The sequence below is a fragment of the Aotus nancymaae genome, unplaced genomic scaffold (genome assembly GCF_030222135.1).
Source record: "Aotus nancymaae isolate 86718 unplaced genomic scaffold, 86718_ANA_hifiasm-v0.15.2.pri h1tg000017l, whole genome shotgun sequence".
Classification (NCBI taxonomy): domain Eukaryota; kingdom Metazoa; phylum Chordata; class Mammalia; order Primates; family Aotidae; genus Aotus; species Aotus nancymaae.
In genome coordinates, this window is record NW_026988429.1 from 714,906 (window position 1) to 733,600 (window position 18,695).

Sequence of the window (18,695 nt, forward strand, 5' to 3'; positions counted from 1 at the left end):
CCAGGCTGGTCTCAAAATCCTGACCTCAGGTGATCCGCCTGCCTCGGCCTCCCAAAGTGCTGGGATTATAGGTGTGAGCCACTGCACTCAGCCCATTTCTGTTGTTTAAACGACTCAGTCAGTGTTATTTTGTTGTGGCAGCCCTAGTCAACTCATACATACAAAGCATTGTTTTTTTCTGAACTGTTCAAAAGGAAGTTGCAGGCATGGTCCTTCAGTTCTAGAAGCAAGTGCAATATATTCTCTTACATTTTCGCAATGCAATTAGTTAAATCAGGAAATCAACAATTTCATGATACAATGCTATTAGCTAGTTGCAGACTTTATTCCTATTTTGCCAATTGTCTTGTAATGTCATCTGTAGCAAAGAGAGAAAAAAAGAAGAAAGAAAGAGAAAAAAAGAAAGACAAAAAGGTTTTGGTCCAGAATCTGATCCAGAATCAACAGCATTTAGCTGTCATGTCCAGGCTCCTTTAATTGAAAACAGTTTCTCATTCTTTGTCTTTCACGGCCTTCTAGCTGTCAAGAGTACAAGTGATTTATCTTGTAGAATATCTCTCACTTTGGACTTGTCTGATATTTCCTTGTGAATAGATTAAGATCTACAAGTGTATTCCAGTGCTTCAGGACTGTTTTTCTTTTCCCTGGACAGTTTTAACATTCTAATCTGTGATTTCTCTCCTCAATGTGAAATGAAGAATCTGTAACTATTTTAGGAGACTCATTGGTTTAGAAAACTCATTTTATTAAATATACAGACTTGTTAAGAGCTACAAAGTGATGTGTCTCCTCAGTGCATCCTATCAGAAGGCACATAATGTGTGTTCCATTACGGGGTGGTGCTAACTTTGATTACTTGGTTGAGGCAGCAACTGTCAGGTTTCTTCACTGTAAATTCACCATTTTGCTTTCTTTTTTGAGATGGAGTCTCACTCTGTTGCCCAGGCTGGAGTGCAATGGCATGATCTTGGCTCACTGCAACTTCCGTGTCCCAGGTTCAAGCGATTCTCGTGCCTCAGTCTCCCCAGTAGCTGGAACTACAGGCGGGCGCCACCACACCTGGTGAATTTTTTGTGTTTTTAGTAGAGACAGGGTTTCACCATGTTGGCCAGGTTGGTCTTGAGCTCCTGGCTTCAGGTGATCTGCCACGTCAGCCTCCCAAAGTGCTGGGATTACAGGTGTGAGCCACAGCGCCCGGCCCTCCTTTTTTGTTCTTAAGTCTCTTTGAGGGAGAGATACTTTGAGACTATGTAAAAGGTTTGCAAGAAAAAATACAGGAAGCCCACTTAAATCTGAAGTCCAGATAAACCACAAATACTTTTAAAGTATAAATATGATCTCCCAAAAGTGTTTATCTAAAATTCTAATTTGATTGGGCATCTTGTGTTTTTATTTGCCAGATCTGGCAACTCTCTATGTAAATATCTTGCTCCTCATCCAACTTTCACCCAGTTGTTTTGACATCCATTGCTGACTCTTGTAGAGAACCAGCCACTACACCCCACCCATGGGTACCCTGAGTTTGGTGGTGACAAAGGAATGAGAAAAAACAGATTAAGAATGAAAGTTGGACCAGGGGACCATCGCTTTGTACTGGAGGCAGTGAAGGCCCCGAGCTTAGGTTCCCTGCAGTATTTATGGGTTACAATCACTTTGAGCAGTCAGCAGATGGTGGGGTGAAGGTGAGGTAATAGTGGAGAGAGGGTGGCATGACCCTGGGGCAATCTTCGGTGAACAGAAACTGGCCTGTCATTCTAGATTGCTAGCAGTGGCGGCTTTGTGAGAAACTTTGAAAAGCAGAAGCATGTGGTTATCTAAAGATTGTATTCTAGGTGCAGCCGGAGAGAGTGAGTCTCACAAGAAGCCTACAAGTCTGGTTACTTTGTAATGCTACAAAAGGGGTTTTAAGCCCTTGAGCACGTTATGTACTGTAGCAGAGGCAAGGGCACTCTGCACCTGGAACATGGAGGCTTAGAGAAGTTTGCCTCCCCAGTGGCCTGACACAGTTTGCCGCGGTTTACTGTTCCCAATACTTGTAACCATTTTATGTAGGCATTTCCTCCAACAACTCTTAATCAGTTTTTACTGTGATTTTGCTAAATGGTGATTTTCTAACTCCATACTTCTATTCGTTGGTATTCTATCAGCTTGTCTTTTCATCCACCCTTTACAGTGCTTGGCACACATTAGGCGCTCAGATAATTGTTCAACGAATGAATGAATGAACTTTTCTCGTGCTGTCTGGGCTTCGGTGACACTAGCAGCGTCAGGCAGGTGGGCCTCGCTCCAGGCTCTTCTTGCTCCAATCAAAAGCAGGGCTCTTCGGGACTTCGCTTACGTTTCATAAAGAAAACCGGTTGGCTCTTTCGGCTCCAGAAGCCTCAACAGACAGCCAGTGGCGTGTGGCAGGGACCAATGGGTGGCGGAGGGAGGCAGAGCCTGCCACGAGGCCGCGGTATAATTGCTCGGCCCGCGCGCGCGCTTCCCTCCCGGCACGGTCACTGGCGTGGGCTATGCCTGCGCCTTCGCTCATGTCCGCGTTGGCTGTCCGACTGCTGCACTCTGCGCAGAGATGCTCCCTCCACCCTCGCTCCTTCCACCTCGCGGCAGTTCGGTAAGAGGGTCAGGGAACTCGGTCAGCGCGGAAAGCCCAGGGGAACGGAGGGCGAAGGGCATGCCGGGCCCCCGAGGGACACCGGGGGATGTCCTTCCCCGAACATCTCCGCCCCGGCGGTGGTGGCCGCTGAGGGGTGTGGTGGGGGCGACGTGGCACCGAGCACCTCCTCAGCCCTTGACCGGGGCGTTTGCTCGACGCGGAGGGCTGGTACCCGAAGCCCGCCTTTCAGCGGGAGCCGCTCCGGGGACTCGGGGCGTCGCCGGGGCTCGTGGCCAGTGGACGGGCGGGACGGGGGTGGCGTGCGGAGCAAAGGCGAAGGCGCCAGTTTATGCGGGGCCTTGCGATAGCTGCCGGCCGCCCCTGGCTGGGATGCCGAAAGTCGTCTTGCGGGGAGCAGGCGAGGGTTCCAAAAGAGCAGCCCTCAGCTGTCCCTTGCGGGGACCCTAGCGGCGGAGGGCGCTGCTGCAGCTGATGAAATCCCTGATCTGACTTGCTCGGGGTCCCCGCGCCGCCCTCCTCCTTCCACCGGTGGGAGTGGCCCGCGCTGCTGCCGTCCCTCCCGGAACTTGAATGGACTCTGGACACCCAGGCTTTGGCTGCAGCCCACCCGAGCCGGTCAGTGCCGGGCTGAGTACCTGGAGGTGTCAAACCCCTGGGAGGCTCCTAGGGCCTTAGTGAAAGGGGCCACGGAGAGTGACAAGTACCCACGTTTCAGCGGCACTGGCAGAATTTCAGTCTTATAAGATGAAGAGTTCTGGAGATGAATGGTGGTGATGGTTGGACAACATTATGAACGTATTTAATACTACTGAACTGCACTTAAAAATGGTTGGGCCGGGCGTGGTGACGCACGCTGAGGCTGAGGCATGAGAATTGCTTGAGCCTGGGAGTTCGAGACTGCAGCGATGGTGCCACTGCACTCCAGTCTGGGCAACAGAGCGAAATACTGTCTCAAAAAAAAAAAAAAAAAAAAGGTTGGTAAGTTTTATGTTATGTGAATTTTACCACAATAACAAAATTGGAAAAAATGTACCGGGGCGGAGAAAAGGAAAAGCTGTATTTGCATTTTTGGATTTCCTTGGGAAGGTGACTTGGTCGATCATTAGAGCGTTGGCATTGTTGGCATTGTTAGAGCCTGGCGCCTTATAACATTAGCCCCTTCTTTTTTTCATCTAACGTTCACTGTGTGCCAGACACTATGCCAAGCCGTGAATATTCAGAGATTAGATAAAAACTGTTCTTAGTGGAACTCACGTTCCTGACAAGGGGTGGAACACGTGTGTAATTTCCAGTCACTGCAGAAATGCTGTGAGAAACATTTCAAAGGGGCTTGCTTGTTGGAGCAGTGAGTTCTTGAAGGAAGACGTGGGAGGGGACTTTCAGGGCTGTCCTTGGTCTGATTCTGACCTGCCCCATCTTTCATTGCTGTATGTTCCCTCCCCGTCTCCCTCTTCCTGAGTGCTGGCCTCTTGTGACTGTGGATCAGACCTTTAGGCTTCCATGGTTGAAAAGAGATTTATAAAGATGCTCTCATTCATTACCTAAAGAACTGGACCAGTTTGCCTACACTCTCCAATAACAAATGCTCTTTTAACCTACCCTTCTGAAAGAACAAGTAAGCTTCATCCGCATCTCCGAAAGCAATCCATATTATCTGTACTGCTCATTTGGTATTTACAGTTCCCAAGTATTGCTTTCATACTGCCGGCTGCGTAAATGTGAAAGTTATATCTTTTTAAAAATACAAGTCTGCATTTTTTTGTTTTTCTTTATTGGTTGGTATGATGAGGTTTCAGGAACATAAACCTCATAGTTGGAGAAATAGTAGCCTTGGAGACAGTGAGGTTACAGAGTAAGTGAACTTTAGAGGCAGAAGTTTGCCTTTAAATCTTGTTTCTACTATTTTCAGTTTCATCTTCTGTATAGCAGTGTTATAGTAGCCCCAAGGTAGCAGAGTAATATATGTAAAAGTCTAAGCAAAATGCCTAGGGTTTAATAGGTGTTTGTTCCATTCTCCCTTGTGTTTTCCTTCACTCTTTACTTTTCCCATTAATTGATAACAGAACTTCCCCAAATCACTTGATGATGAATTGTAAAATGCCCTGATAGTAATTTCTCATGGAAAATTACAGTACTATAAGCTATTGAATTAAAAGGAAAGTGAAGATGCTACTCACTTGGATTTTAATTTTGAATTTTATTTTATTTTTTGAGACAGAGTCTCACTTGGTCGCCCAGGCTTGGAGTGCAATGGTGCAATCTTGGTTCATTGCAACCTCTGCCTCCCGGGTTCAAACTGTTCTGCCTCAGCCTCCCAAGTAGCTGGGACTACAGGCACACACCATCACACCCAGCTAATTTTTGTATTTTTAGTAGAGACGGGGTTTCACTATGTTGGCCAGGCTGGTCACGAACTCCTGACCTCAAGTGATCTACCAGCCTCAGCCTCCCAAAGTGCTGGGATTACAGGTGTGAGCCACAGTTTTGGATTTTATTTGAACAGTCCTCTTAACTTCTTCCTGTTCTGTTGATTACTTATTTTAATGGAAATTTTTCTCTCTCTTTTTTTTTTTTTGGCAAGGGAATCTCTTGGTCAGGTTGGAGTGCAGTGGTGCAAGCATGGCATACTGCAGCTTTGACCTCTTGGGTTCAAGTAACCCTCTCACCTTAGTTTCCTGAGTAACTGAGACCACAGGAGTGCACCACCATGCTTGGCTACTTTTTTTTTTTTTTTTTAACTTTTAGAAGACACAGGGTCTCGCCATGTTGCCCATACTAGTCTTGAACTTTACCTCCCAAAATGCTGGGATTACAGACCTGTGCCACCATGCCCAACCCTGGGAATTTTTTCTAAACATATCTGTGAACGCATTTAATTCTGGGATAAATGTTAGCTAATATAGTTACAATTTTGGATTCCCCATGGGACTTAGCTGAGTCTCCATCTCCCTGTTTATTTTGGGGTAGCAGTTAATCTGCCCCTTGGCAACAGAGATGAGGCTAAGTTAGTTAATGACTTACTCCCAAGGCTGTGTTTCACATTTTCCTGAGTAGTGGGAAGCAGAGGAGGGCTGACGGTTATACTATGAAAGATATTCATTGCATGTGGCTTTGTTTTTGGTTCTTGTTACTCTTTGACTTTCTTTTTTAAAAAAAAAAGAAAATTGGCATAACAGCCAGAACCTGCTTTTGGAAGCAAAGTCTGGGACTTGGAACTCTGGCTTTTCCCAGAACCCTGTGTTCTTTAGTATATGATTTTATCTGAATGTGCTAATACCATTTTCTCTAAGTTTACTGCTTTCAAAAGAAACTTTTAATGAGGTGCAAGTAAGTCATTCTCACTGAGTATACATACATATAGTATATATATCTCCTTAGGAGTATGTGTATCTATTATATTTTAAGGATACGTGTGTATATGTATGTATATATGTATATAAAACCAAGGGAAAAGAGTAAGAAATTAATTTTATTGAACATATATGCCTGGCACATTACATATGTAATTTCATTCAATATAAATGACTGTTATAAGCCCTTTTAAAGTAGTCTCTTACTCTGTAGTATTCCATGATTGGGAATGTATTTTTGGCCTAGGGTGGGCATTCCAGGTACTAATATAAATCAGGAATGTTGCCAGGTGTATTTGTATCAGCAAAACCCTTTTAAGGAAGTCCTCTTCGACTCTTAATTCTGAAATGAAATTGTGAATATTAATGTTTTCAATTTCTTCATATACCATGGGTATAAATTAAATGCTGTTATATGTTGTGCCATGCTAGTATCATTATATAAAATCTGGGTAAAAGTATTTGATGTGCTATAAGATTATAATAACTTTTTTTTTTTTTTGAGATAGAGTTTCGCTCTGTCACTCAGGCCGGAGTGCAGTGGCGTGATCTCAGCTAACTGCAACCTCTGCCTCCTGGGTTCAAGATATTTTCCTACCTCAGCTCCTGAGTAGCTGAGATTACAATTACAGGCTCCTGCCACCATGCCTGGCTAATTTTTGTGTTTTTAGTAGAGACGGCGTTTCACCATGTTGGCCAGGCTGGTCTCAAACACCTGACCTCAAGTGACCTGCCAGCCTTGGCCTCCCAAAGTGGTGGGAGTACAGGCGTGAGCAACCATGCCTGGCTAGATTATGATAATTTTTTTTTTTTTGAGATGGAGTCTCTCTGTCACCCAGGCTGGAGTGCAATGGCGCGGTTTCAGCTCACTGCAGCCTCCACCTCTTGGGTTCAAGTGATGCTCCTGCCTCAGTCTCCTGAGTAGTTGGGATTACAGGCACGTGCCACCATGCCCAGCTAATTGGTGTATTTTTAGTAGAGATAGGGTTTCACCATGTTGGCCAGGCTGGCCAACAAACTCTTGACCTTGTGATTCACCCACCTCAGCTTCCCAAAGTGCTGGGATTACAGGCGTGAGCCACCTTGCTCGGCTGATAATTTCTCAATACTTCACAAGATGCAGTACCGATTAAGATAAAGTTTACATATAAGATTATTGCATTATATCCAAGATGTTGAGATTTGGTTTAAAGTTGATATTTAATCATAATGCAATAAAAAGCACTTGAAGGCCTAAAGATTTCGAAAGCCTTAAAATCCCATTTAAATTAGCAGTTACCGGCCAGGCGCAGTGGTAGTTGCCTGTATTCCCAGCTACTCCAGAGGCAGAGGCTAGCGAATTGCTTGAACCTGGGAGGTGGAGGCTGCAGTGAGCTGAGATCAGGCCACTGCCTCTAGCCTGGGTGACAGAGCAAGAGTCCGTATAAAAAAATAAAATAAAATAAATTAGCAGTTATCTTGAGAATTAATTTTATCTGACCCTACAGGATATTCAGTACCTTGATGTTAGGTTTGAGAGTACAGGAGGAAATTGCTTCATTGTTCTTGAGATTAGAGCAGTCCTCATGACACCAAGGACAGAGATCTAAAGGGAAAGACTTGTTTTTATGGGATCATTTTACTTAAGGAAGATATGTTTATATTATTTTATTTTATTTCATTTTATTTTTTTGAGACGGAGTCTCACTCTGTCACTCAGGCTGGAGTGCAGTGGGGCGATATTAGCTCACTGCAACCTCTGCCTTCTGGGTTCAAGCAATTCTTCTGCCTCAGCCTCGAGTAGCTGGGAGTACAGGCGTGTGCCACCATGCCTGGCTAATTTTTGTATTTTTAGTACAGAAGTGGTTTCGCCATGTTGGCCAGGCTGGTCTCGAACTCCTGACCTCAAGCAATCCACCTGCTTTGGCCTCCCAAAGTGCTGGGATTACAGGCGTGAGCCACCACACCCAGCCTATATTGTTTATTTATTTAACTACAGAATATAATTTATCTATTTAAAAAGCACCACAAAAATAAAGTCAATTGACTGGGAAATAATTTGAAATACACACCTGGCTGCTAACAACTGGGCAAAACACAAACTACAAATGGCATATAAGCAGATAAAAACTATTTGGACTGGGCATGGTGGCTCACGCCTGTAATCCCAGCACTTTGGGAGGTGGAGGCGGGTAGATCAACTGAGGTCAGGAGTTTCAAGACCAGCCTGGTGAATATGATGAAACTCCATCTCTATTAAAAATACAAAAAACTAGCTGGGCTCAGAGTGGGTGTGGTGGTGGGTGCCTGTAATCCCAGGAGGCTGAGGCAGGAGAATCACTTGAACCTGGGAGGCGGAGGTTGTGGTGAGCCGAGATCCCGCCATTGCACTCCAGCCTGGGCAAGAAGAGCAAAACTTGTCTCAAAAAATAAAAACAAAAAACTATTTAATGTCATGGTGAGGGGTCAAACAACTGCAAATTAAACCTGCAGAAAACTTAGCAATGATCTGGGCGCTGGATGGTATAGCAGTTAGGAGCCAGACTGATGTGAGACTCAGCTTGACCAAGCACTAGCTGTCAGTCACTTAAACTCTCTGAGCTTCAAATTAATGATAATAATGATTTATATCAACTTTATCCCCCTACATATGTAGCTGGACATATTTATTTACTTACTTAGCAGAGACAGGCTTTCGCCATGTTGCCGAGGCTGGTTTCAAACTCCTGGGCTCAAGCCATCCTCCCGCCTCAGTGTCCGGAAGTGCTGAGATTACAGGCATAAGCCACTACACCTGGCAGAGTTTTACTTTTTATTTTTTCTTTCTTTTTTTTTTTTAAGATGGGGTTTCACCATGTTGGTCAGGCTAATCTTGAACTCCCGACCTCAGGTGATCTGCCCGCCTTGGCCTCCAAAGTGCTTGGATTACAGGCGTGAACCACCACACCCGGCCCGAGTTTTACTTTTTATAAAAATTCAAGTTATTTGGTTTTGTGACTCTGTTGCCTTCTGCAGAAATGAAGCCGTGGTCATTTCTGGAAGGAAACTGGCCCAGCAGATCAAGCAGGAAGTACGGCAGGAGGTGGAAGAGTGGGTGGCCTCAGGCAATAAACGGCCACACCTGAGCGTGATCCTGGTTGGCGAGAATCCTGCAAGTCACTCCTATGTCCTCAACAAAACCCGGGCAGCTGCAGATGTGGGTATGTGTCAGACGCCGACTGCTGTTGCTCAGTTGAGGTTTATATGAGGCAAAGTCCATTGTAATTTATGATTTCTTTTTTCTGATTAGGAAACTCAAGCAGAGGAGGCTAATGTGATTGAACTGTATCCCAAAACTTTGTCATAGGAAATCAGGCTATATCTTTTGGGGTTTTTAGACTAGGGCAGGAGATACTGGTTTGGTATTCTCTGTGGCTTCTGGAAAGAATATAAGCCAAGTTCTTTTCTTTTTCTTTCTTCTTTTTTTATTGCATTTTAGGTTTTGGGGTACATGTGAAGAACATGCAAGATTGTTGCATAGGTACACACGTGGCAGTGTGATTTGCTGCCTTCCTCCCCATCACCTATATCTGGCATTTCTCCCCATGCTCTCTCTCCTCAACTCCCCACCCCCCACCAAGTTCTTTTCTTAATCTTTACATTTGATAGGTGACCTTGAACACGTTTGACATTTGCTTTCCTTGAGCAACAATGGGTCTCTCCAGCAGAGGTGTTTGAGTGTTTGCAGTTTCAAGCCTTAGAGGCTTAGGGGGACTGATTGAGCAATACAGTTTTAGGAGACCTCAGTGATGAGGTCAGGAACGCAGTCATAGATTTGAAGGAAATGACTCTGAATTCTGGGAAATAGCTTTCAAGTTCTTCACCAATTGGTTCTAAAGACAAACATGCAGTTTAGAAGCAGTTCATGTCTGGATGATGGGGTTTGTGTTCTAGGCCTCATTGTACCACAGATGACTGTGTGTGGCTGTGGACAAGAGGTGGGTGGGCAGACTCAGATATGCCTCTGCCTGTCCATCTGTGGGCCTGTGGTCTGAGCAGCAGGTGGCCTTTACTTCTGAAGGGCTGTGAAACCACTGGCGTGGCTGGGTGGGGTTACTGGTCTGTGAGCCCATGGTATCCTCTACTCTTTATCTTTGAGGATTGAGGTTTCCTGCTCTTTTAATTGAAAGCCTTTAGAAACCTCTAGAAAATTGCAGGCCATGGCTTTTTTTTTTTTTTTGAGGTGGAGTCTCGCTCTTGTTGCCCAGGCTGGAGTGCAATGGCGCCATCTCAGCTCACTGCAACCTTCGCCTCCCAGGTTCAAGCAATTCTCTTGCCTCAGCCTCCCGAGTAGATTGGATTATAGGCATGAGCCACCACACCTGGCTAATTTTGTGTTTTTAGTAGAGACAAGGTTTCTCCATGTTGGTCAGGCTGGTCTTGAACTCCCAACCTCAGGTGATCCGCCCGCCTTGTCCTCCCACAAGTGCTGGGATTACAGGCATGAGCCACTGTACACAGGCAAGCCATGGCATTTTAAGACATTGGGAGGTGGTGTGGTGCAGAAAAAAGAACATGGATTTTGGAACCAGAAAGACTGGCTGTATTATTAGCTTGCTCCGAGCCTCAGTCTGTCTGTAAAATAAGGTTAATAAGATTGCATAGAATGAGGTATACAGGATGTGTTAAGCTAGTATTCTCTAGTGTGTATATTTGTGAAGTTACTTTTTTAGGTTCTTGAGCTACTTCAGCTTTTAGGGGTGAGTGTGATGATACAAAACGTGTATGGTAGCCAAGTATGGTAGGCAACATAGCAGTGCTCATTAAATGCCTCAAACATTTTTTTTAATCTCAAAATTTCTTATAATAGGAATCAACAGTGAGACAATTGTGAAACCGGCTTCAATTTCAGAGGAAGAATTGTTGAATTTAATCAATAAACTGAATAATGATGATAATGTAGATGGCCTCCTTGTTCAGCTGCCTCTTTCAGGTGAGTTTTGGACTCCACCATTTAAAATGATTTCTGCTGCTTCTGCTTCTGTTTTCTTTTTCTTTTTCTTTTTTTTTTTCTGAGACAGAGTCTCTCTCTGTTGCCTAGGCTGGAGTATAGTGGCATGATCTTGGATCTTTGCAACCTCCGCCTCCTGGGTTCAAGCGATTCTCCTGCCTCGGCCTCCTGAGTAGCTGGTATTACAGGCGTGGGCCACCACACCTGGCTAATTTTTTTGTATTTTTAGTAGAGACGGGGTTTCACCATGTTGGTCAGTCTGGTCTCGAACTCCTGACCTCTGGTGATCCACCTCTTGGCCTCCCAAAGTGCTGGGATTATAGGCGTGAACCACTGCACCCAGCCTTTCCCCTTCCTTCCCCTCCCCTTCTGTCCCAAGTCTTGCTTTATCACCCAGGCTGGAGTGCCATGGTACAATCATAGCTTATTACATGCTCAAAGCTCCTGGGTTCAAGGGATCCTCCTGCCTCAGCCTCCCAAATAGCTAGGACTAGGGTGTGTGCCACCACGCCCAGCTAACTTACATTTTTCCCAGAGATGGAAGTCTCCCTGTGTTGCCTGGGCTGGTCTTGAACTCCGGACTTCCCAAAGTGCTGGGATTACAGGCATGAACCACCATGCCCTACCTAAAATGATTTCTCAGGAGTAAAGAGGCCTTGTTATTTTATACACCTGGTTCTTCATGTGGATTTGGCTTAAAGGCAAAGTAAATTCAAAAGAGTGACTATTTTATTAGAAATGGGACAGAACTACTCAGAATACCAATCACCCCTTGATTTAGCATTGTGGTCTTGATACAAAGGACAGTGGAGGGAGGCAGCTGTGATAGATGATATTGGCTTTGCTCTTGGTGTTTGGCTTTGCTTATGTGAGTTCCTTCCATGCAGATGAAGTATATCTCAGAGGCAAGCTGTAGAAGAATGGATATTCTTGACAAAGCACATAAGCTGGAGTCAGGCAGTGCTGACTATGCAGTGGTGATTTAAGGCAGCTGTGCTGATTTCTTTTTCAGAGCATATTGATGAGAGAAAGATCTGCAATGCTGTTTCTCCAGACAAGGATGTTGACGGCTTTCATGTAATTAATGTAGGGCGAATGTGTTTGGACCAGTATTCCATGTTACCGGCTACCCCATGGGGTGTGTGGGAAATAATTAAGCGAACTGGTAGGTATATCCCAGAATTGTATGTCTGTGTTAATATTATAAAAGTAGTACCTGCAAATGGTAAAAACTCATACAGTTCCAAAGAGTGGAAACCCCACCCCATATCCTCTAGTCCTATTCCCCAGAGTTTACCTCTCTTAACAGTTTTTTTTTTTTTTTAATTGAGTGTCTCGCTCTGTCACCCAGGCTGGAGTGAAGTGGCTCACTGTAGACTTTGCCTCCCGGGCTCAAGCGATTCTCGTGCCTTGGACTCCTGAGTAGCTGGGATTACAGGCATGCCTCACCATGCCCGGCTAATTTTTGTATTTCTAGTAGAGACAGATTTCACCATGTTGGCCGGGCTGGTCTCGAACTGACCTCAAGCGATCTGCCCCCCTCAGCCTCCCAAAGTGTTGGGATTACAGGCGTGAGCCATCGTTGCCTGGCCTTAGCTGTTGCCTTTGACAGTTTTGCTCTTTAATCCAGAAGCCTCCGTGAAGGAAACTTTCTTTTTTTCAAATTTTTAATTTTCTTTCTTTATGCCCCACTCTACTGGTAGTGAAGGAAACTTTCTATTTTTCTTTTTAAGAGTCAGAGGTTTTGACATGCTGCCCAGGCTGGTCTCAAACTCCTGGCCTCAAGCAATCCTCCCTCCTGCTGGGATTACAGGTGTGAGCCACCGCCCAGCCCTCAGTGAAAGAAATTTAAGATTTAATAGTGGTGACAGTGCACATTCCTGTAACATTTTGTAGCCTACAGTGTGCTTTCTCCTATTTTCTTTTAGCCCTTATTTTGTGTAGCAAGTTATAGCTCCAATTGACTGATGTGGCAATAAACGCAGTGACTTCACTATCAAAATTGGGTTCATGTTCTAGGCTTTCTGACTTTGTTTTCCTTTGGTGTTCATTCTAAGATGGATTGGCACTACTTTTAATGTAAATATATATATTTTTTGTAGGCATTCCAACCCTAGGAAAGAATGTGGTTGTGGCTGGAAGGTCAAAAAATGTTGGAATGCCCATTGCAATGTTACTGCACACAGATGGGGCACATGAACGTCCTGGAGGTAAGGAAATTGCTTTCAGGGAGCACTGTCCTCTTCTTCCCATGTAGGAACTTTCAGAAGTCATCCTGTGCATGTTTGGAAGTATTAACTCTGTTATACTTTGTATCTGTTGTAATTTTGTTAACAGACAATTCAGGGAGTAACCTTTGTAGAGAAGCTGTACCCAGTGTCATCTGAGTTTCTTTATTATTCATTTATCATGTAACTAGCTTCAGAAATAAAATTAAGTTTTGATAGAAGCATGATTATAGGAAATTAGAAAATTTCAGCTATAGCTTTGATAGCTGGAACTAAGGAGCAGTTCTTACTCAAAGATTGTATCCAGTTCTGTGTCATTTAGTGGAAAAGATCTTAAGCCATTGCAAAGAATTCGACTGATATAACTGTAATGTGTCCTGTCAAGTTCTGTTAATTGGGTCTGAGGAAAAGCCTTGTCAGTCAGTTGCCACATAATTATTGTAATAATGACCTTACATGTTTATATCAGAAATAATGGCAAGACTATATTTTCAATTATCTTTCAACATACTTAAAAAAATCCAACCTTGAGTAATTTTAGTGATATTTTGCTTAGAAACAGTAAAATTCTTGAAAGGCTTTAAAGTAGGATGAATAAATTTAATTATATGACTCAAAACAGTCGAGCTGGAACCAATGGGTTAAAGCTATACAAAATTAGGTATTAATTAAAAAAAAGTAAATGACAATTAGCTGTCCAGAAAATATGGCACAAGCCATTAAGTCTTTCTTTTTTTTTTGGAGACGGAGTTTCGCTTTGTTGCCTGGGCTGCTGGAGTGTAGTGGCGTGATCTTGGCTCACTGCAACCTCCACCTCCCAGGTAGCTGGGATTACAGATGTGTACCATGATGCCTGGCTAATTTTTGTATTTTTAGTAGATACAGGGTTTCACCATTTTGGCCAGGCTGGTCTCAAATTCCTGACCTCAGGTTTCCGCTCACCTTAACCTCTTAAAGTGCTGGGATTACAGGCGTGCCTGAGCCATTGCGCCTAGCTGTAAGTCCAGAGGCGTTGAGTTTCTACAGTGTTTGTAGTTTCTCAGAGATGTTGAGTTTCTAGAAAGACATGACTAGTTGAGACCTAATCCAATCCCAGCTTTGTGTCAGAAATCAAGACATCTAGTTTTTTTTTTTTTTCTAGGTGATGCCACTGTTACAATATCTCATCGATATACTCCCAAAGAGCAGTTGAAGAAACATACAATTCTTGCAGATATTGTAATATCTGCTGCAGGTAAGAACACAAGGGGGACGGAGGGAAGGACTTTGCCTCAGAAGAGGATGTTGTACCCCTCATCTTAGAATTTGCCTGCCTAGCTGCCATTCCATTCCTCATTCCCCTCATAATGATTCTTTGAGCTGCCTACAAAGATGAGGATAGAGTTGTGACTGGAATACTGGTTTCAGGCATTTCATTATAGACTGGATGGGTGAATGTTATTTCTAAAGCTTCAAAATATTTATATTTACTGTATAAAGTTTAAATGGTTCCTTTTGTTTTCTGTCGGAAGCCAAAAATAAATAATAAAAGTAAATGGTTCCTTAATATTTTTAACAGGTTTAAATAAAACATGTTAATTAGTTCTTTTAGGTCTCTTGAAATTGAAATTAGATAAGAATCTGACAAGTTGATCTTTCCTATCTCCATTTCCAGGCATTCCAAATCTGATCACAGCAGATATGATCAAGGAAGGAGCAGCAGTTATTGATGTGGGAATAAATAGAGTTCATGATCCCGTAACTGCAAAACCCAAGTTGGTTGGAGATGTGGATTTTGAAGGTAAATGGCATAATTTTATTTTAAAGACTAAACACTACCTTTCATGGACATTCAGGATAGATTATTTACTTTTTATGTAACTTGTATGCTCATGTTACCTTGGTAATATTGTTTAGTATGCTTTTTTTTTTTTTGAGACGGAGTTTCACTCTTGTTGCCCAGGCTGGAGTGTAGTGGCACAATCTCAAAGGCTCACTGCAACCTCTGCCTCCCTGGTTCAAGCAATTCTCCTGTCTCAGCCTCCCAAGTAGCTGAGATTACAGGCACCCGCCACCACACCCAGCTAATTTTTGTCTTTTTAATAGATACAGCGTTTCACCATATTGGTCAGGCTGGTCTTGAATTCCTGACCTCAGGTGATCTACCTGCCTCATCCTCCCAAAGTGCTGGGATTACAGGCGTGAACCACCTCACCCAGCCAGTATGCTTTTCTTTTATTTTTATTTTATTTTTTTGAGACAATCTCCTTTTGTCACCCAGACTGGAGTGCAGTGGCACCATCTTGGCTCACTGCAACCTCCGCCTTATAGCTTCAAGCGATTCTTGTGCCTCAAGCCTCCCCAGTAGCCAGGATTACAGGCGTGTGCCACCACGCCCAGCTAATTTTTTGTATTTTTAGTAGAGACAGGGTTTTACCATGTTGGCCAGGCTGGTCTGGAACTCCTGGCCTCAAGTGATCAGCCTGCCTAGGCCTCCCAAAGTGCTGAGATTACAGGTGTGAGCCACTGCGCCTGCCCTTAGTATGCTTTTCATAAGAATTAGAGAAACCTTTTAAAAATTGTAGCCATTCTAGAATTATTTTAGGTGTTTTATCACAATAATGTAGAGCAGTTATAAACTTTTCAGGGAATTGTTTTTATTTTTCTTAGACTTATTTCATAATTCAAACAATTTCTTGACTTTTAACAAGTTTGAAAATTTGATGAAATGATTTTTCTAAACCATGGAGTTTCCCAAAAAGTGTTAAAGATTTCTCATTTTCACACTGAGAGATCACAGACCTAGAAAGTTAAAATGGCCCAGGAAAAAGCCATATCCCTGAAGTAATTGGAACAGATTTCTCTTCTCAGTTCTTTTTTTTTCAGAGGCAGAGTCTCACTCTGTTGTCCAGGCAGTAGTGCAATGGCATGGCATGATCTCTGCTCACTGCAGCCTCCACCTTCCAGGTTCAAGTGATTCTCCTGCCTTAGCCACCTGAGTAGCTGGGATTATAGGCATGTGCCACCATGCCAGGCTAATTTTTTGTATTTTTAGTAGAGATGAGTTTGGCTATGTTGGCCAGGTTGGTCTCAAACTCCTGGCCTCAAGTGATACACCTGCCTCAGCCTCTCCTTTCAGTTCTTAAGATAGAATGTTTATCTGAGTTTTATGCTTTTTCTTTCTTTTTTTTCTTTTTCTTTTTTTTTTATTTTTGAGACAGGGTCTATCTCTGTTGCCCAGGCTGGAGTAGGGTAGCATGATCTCAGCTCACTGCAACCTCTGCCTCCTGGGCTCAAGCGGTTCTCCTGCCTCAGCCTCCTACTGAGTAGCTGGGACTATAGGCACATGCCACCTCACTTGGCTAATTTTTGTATTTTTTGTAGAGATGGGATTTTACCATGTTGCCCAGGCTGGTTTCAAACTCCTGGCCTCAAGCAATCTTCCCCACCCACCCTCTGCCTCAGACTCCCAAAGTGCTGGGATTACAGGCATGAATCACTGCACCCGGCCTATGCTGATAATCCTATTCCTAGCTTCTGTTTTTATTAAAGCAGTCAAACCCATGCCTAGCTACTTAAGGATTTTCACTTTTTTTTTTTAGGTTAATTTTTTTTGTTTTTTTTGAGACGGAGTTTCGCTCTTGTTACCCAGGCTGGAGTGCAATGGCGCGATCTCGGCTCACCGTAACCTCTGCCTCCTGGGTTCAGTCAATTCTCTTGCCTCAGCCTCCTGAGTAGCTGGGATTACAGGCACGTGCCACCATGCCCAGCTAATTTTTTGTATTAGTAGAGACGGGGTTTCACCATGTTGACCAGGATGGTCTCCATCTCTTGACCTCGTGATCCACCCACCTCGGCCTCCCAAAGTGCTGGGATTACAGGCTTGAGCCACCGCGCCCGGCCCGGTTAATTTTTTTTTTAACTTCTCAATTAAAATTACTATGCTCGATGCTTCAGACAAATTATACTTAAGATTAAGAAAATGCTGTAGGCAGGTACTGAGGTAATGCTTATTATTATTATACTAACAGCTCCCACACAGTTAACCTAGGAGGTATGTTTCTTTTTTTTTTTTTTTTTAACTGTCTCCAGTAATGGGTATAAGCAAGGTATGTTTCTTTAATAGGTTTCTTTATAGGTTACTTAGATGTATAAATATTCCTTGAACAATTCTGTATGTGCATGTTATTTTACTAGTGTTTCCACAAAACCTTGAATGATGTAGATATGATTTTTTTGAGTTTTATACTTATGTATGTTACTTTTTCCTTGCATGCTTCTTTCGTAATATATTAAAGTACACACATGTCCTTTGCCATCATTGAAGCAGCCTACCTGTCTTGTTTCTATGTAGGAGTCAGACAAAAAGCCAGTTATATCACTCCAGTTCCTGGAGGTGTTGGCCCCATGACAGTGGCAATGCTAATGAAGAATACCATTATTGCTGCAAAAAAGGTGCTGAGGCTTGAAGAGCGAGAAGTGCTGAAGCTTAAAGAGCTTGGAGTAGCCAGTAATTAACTATTGTGTCTTCTGTGTCATGAACAACACTCCAAGCCAGCTCAAGAAGCAAAGCAGGCCAATAGAAATGCAATATTTTAAATTTATTCTACTGAAATTGTTTAAAAGGATGCTTTGTATTTATTAAAAGCTTAAATGGGTGGATGTTTGTGCACGCACCTGTAGTACCTCGCCAGGGAGCATTCCAGTATTCTGCAGGGTCATGTGATCTAGCCAAGTGCAGCCATTAACCTAGTGATGAACATGGGAGACACTGTCATATGGAGAATGGACGCTTAACTTTGTCAAGCCCTCAGTTAAACATTTGCCTTTTCTAGGATTGCATTTCCCAAGTGCTATTCCAATAAGAGTTGATACTCATTTTAGGTACCAAACCTTTTGAGTTCAGCTGACCAAACCAAAGGAAAAGTGTTGCTAGAGGAAATTAGGGGAAAGGTGAAAAAGAAAAAAAATGGTAGTAATTGAGTAGAAATAAGTTAATTTATATATGTATTGATTGGTAACCAGATTTATCTAAATAGAACTGAATTGGCTAGGAAAAAAAACTACATGTTGTTTTTCAAAGCTGTCTTTTTGAGGCTTAGTCAGTCATTGGGAAAATGTTTAGGATTGTTCCTTGCTATTAGTCCTCATTTTATGTTTGTTACCTTTCAGTAAGTTCTCCCGATTTTAGTTTTCTAGGATTGAAAGGCTTCTTTTATACATTATTCATGTGTATTGTCATATTTGCTTTTTGCTATATACTTTAACTTCATTGTTAAATTTTTGAATTGTATAGTTCCTTTGGTATATTTTTAAATCTATTTTTGAAAAACAAACTTGGCTTGATAATCATTTGGGCAGCTTAGGTAAGTTTGCAACTTACTTTTCCACCAAAGAACTGTCAGCAGTTGCCTGCTTTTCTATGATCCACCCTGTTGACTTTTCCAGAAAATTTTTAAGAGTTTGAGTTAATATTGAATTTAATCAGATTTTTTGATTAAAGATTATTTTTCTCTTTTTTAATAAAATACATCTGTCTGGTGTGGTATGAA

General features: G+C 43.0%; 1 protein-coding gene across 1 annotated transcript; it reads left to right on the plus strand.

Annotated features, from left to right (window-relative positions):
* The first annotated feature begins 2,479 nt into the window (after positions 1–2,479).
* On the plus strand, positions 2,480–18,695 carry MTHFD2 (methylenetetrahydrofolate dehydrogenase (NADP+ dependent) 2, methenyltetrahydrofolate cyclohydrolase). Its single transcript, XM_012452197.2, has 8 exons — positions 2,480–2,614; positions 8,962–9,146; positions 10,796–10,918; positions 11,949–12,101; positions 13,039–13,146; positions 14,306–14,398; positions 14,819–14,944; positions 17,498–18,695. Exons 1-8 carry the CDS (start codon positions 2,514–2,516, stop codon positions 17,659–17,661), a joined length of 1,053 nt encoding a protein of 350 aa, XP_012307620.1. The 5' UTR covers positions 2,480–2,513; the 3' UTR covers positions 17,662–18,695.

What these genes read in the sequence shown, in the direction of transcription:
- MTHFD2 (XM_012452197.2), top strand. Translation starts at nt 2,514, where the DNA reads ATGCCTGCGCCTTCGCTCATGTCCGCGTTGGCTGTCCGACTGCTGCAC. An exon ending in TTCCACCTCGCGGCAGTTCG is followed by an intron (nt 2,615 to 8,961) that starts GTAAGAGGGTCA and finishes TGCCTTCTGCAG; the next exon opens with AAATGAAGCCGTGGTCATTT. An exon ending in TGGAGATGTGGATTTTGAAG is followed by an intron (nt 14,945 to 17,497) that starts GTAAATGGCATA and finishes GTTTCTATGTAG; the next exon opens with GAGTCAGACAAAAAGCCAGT.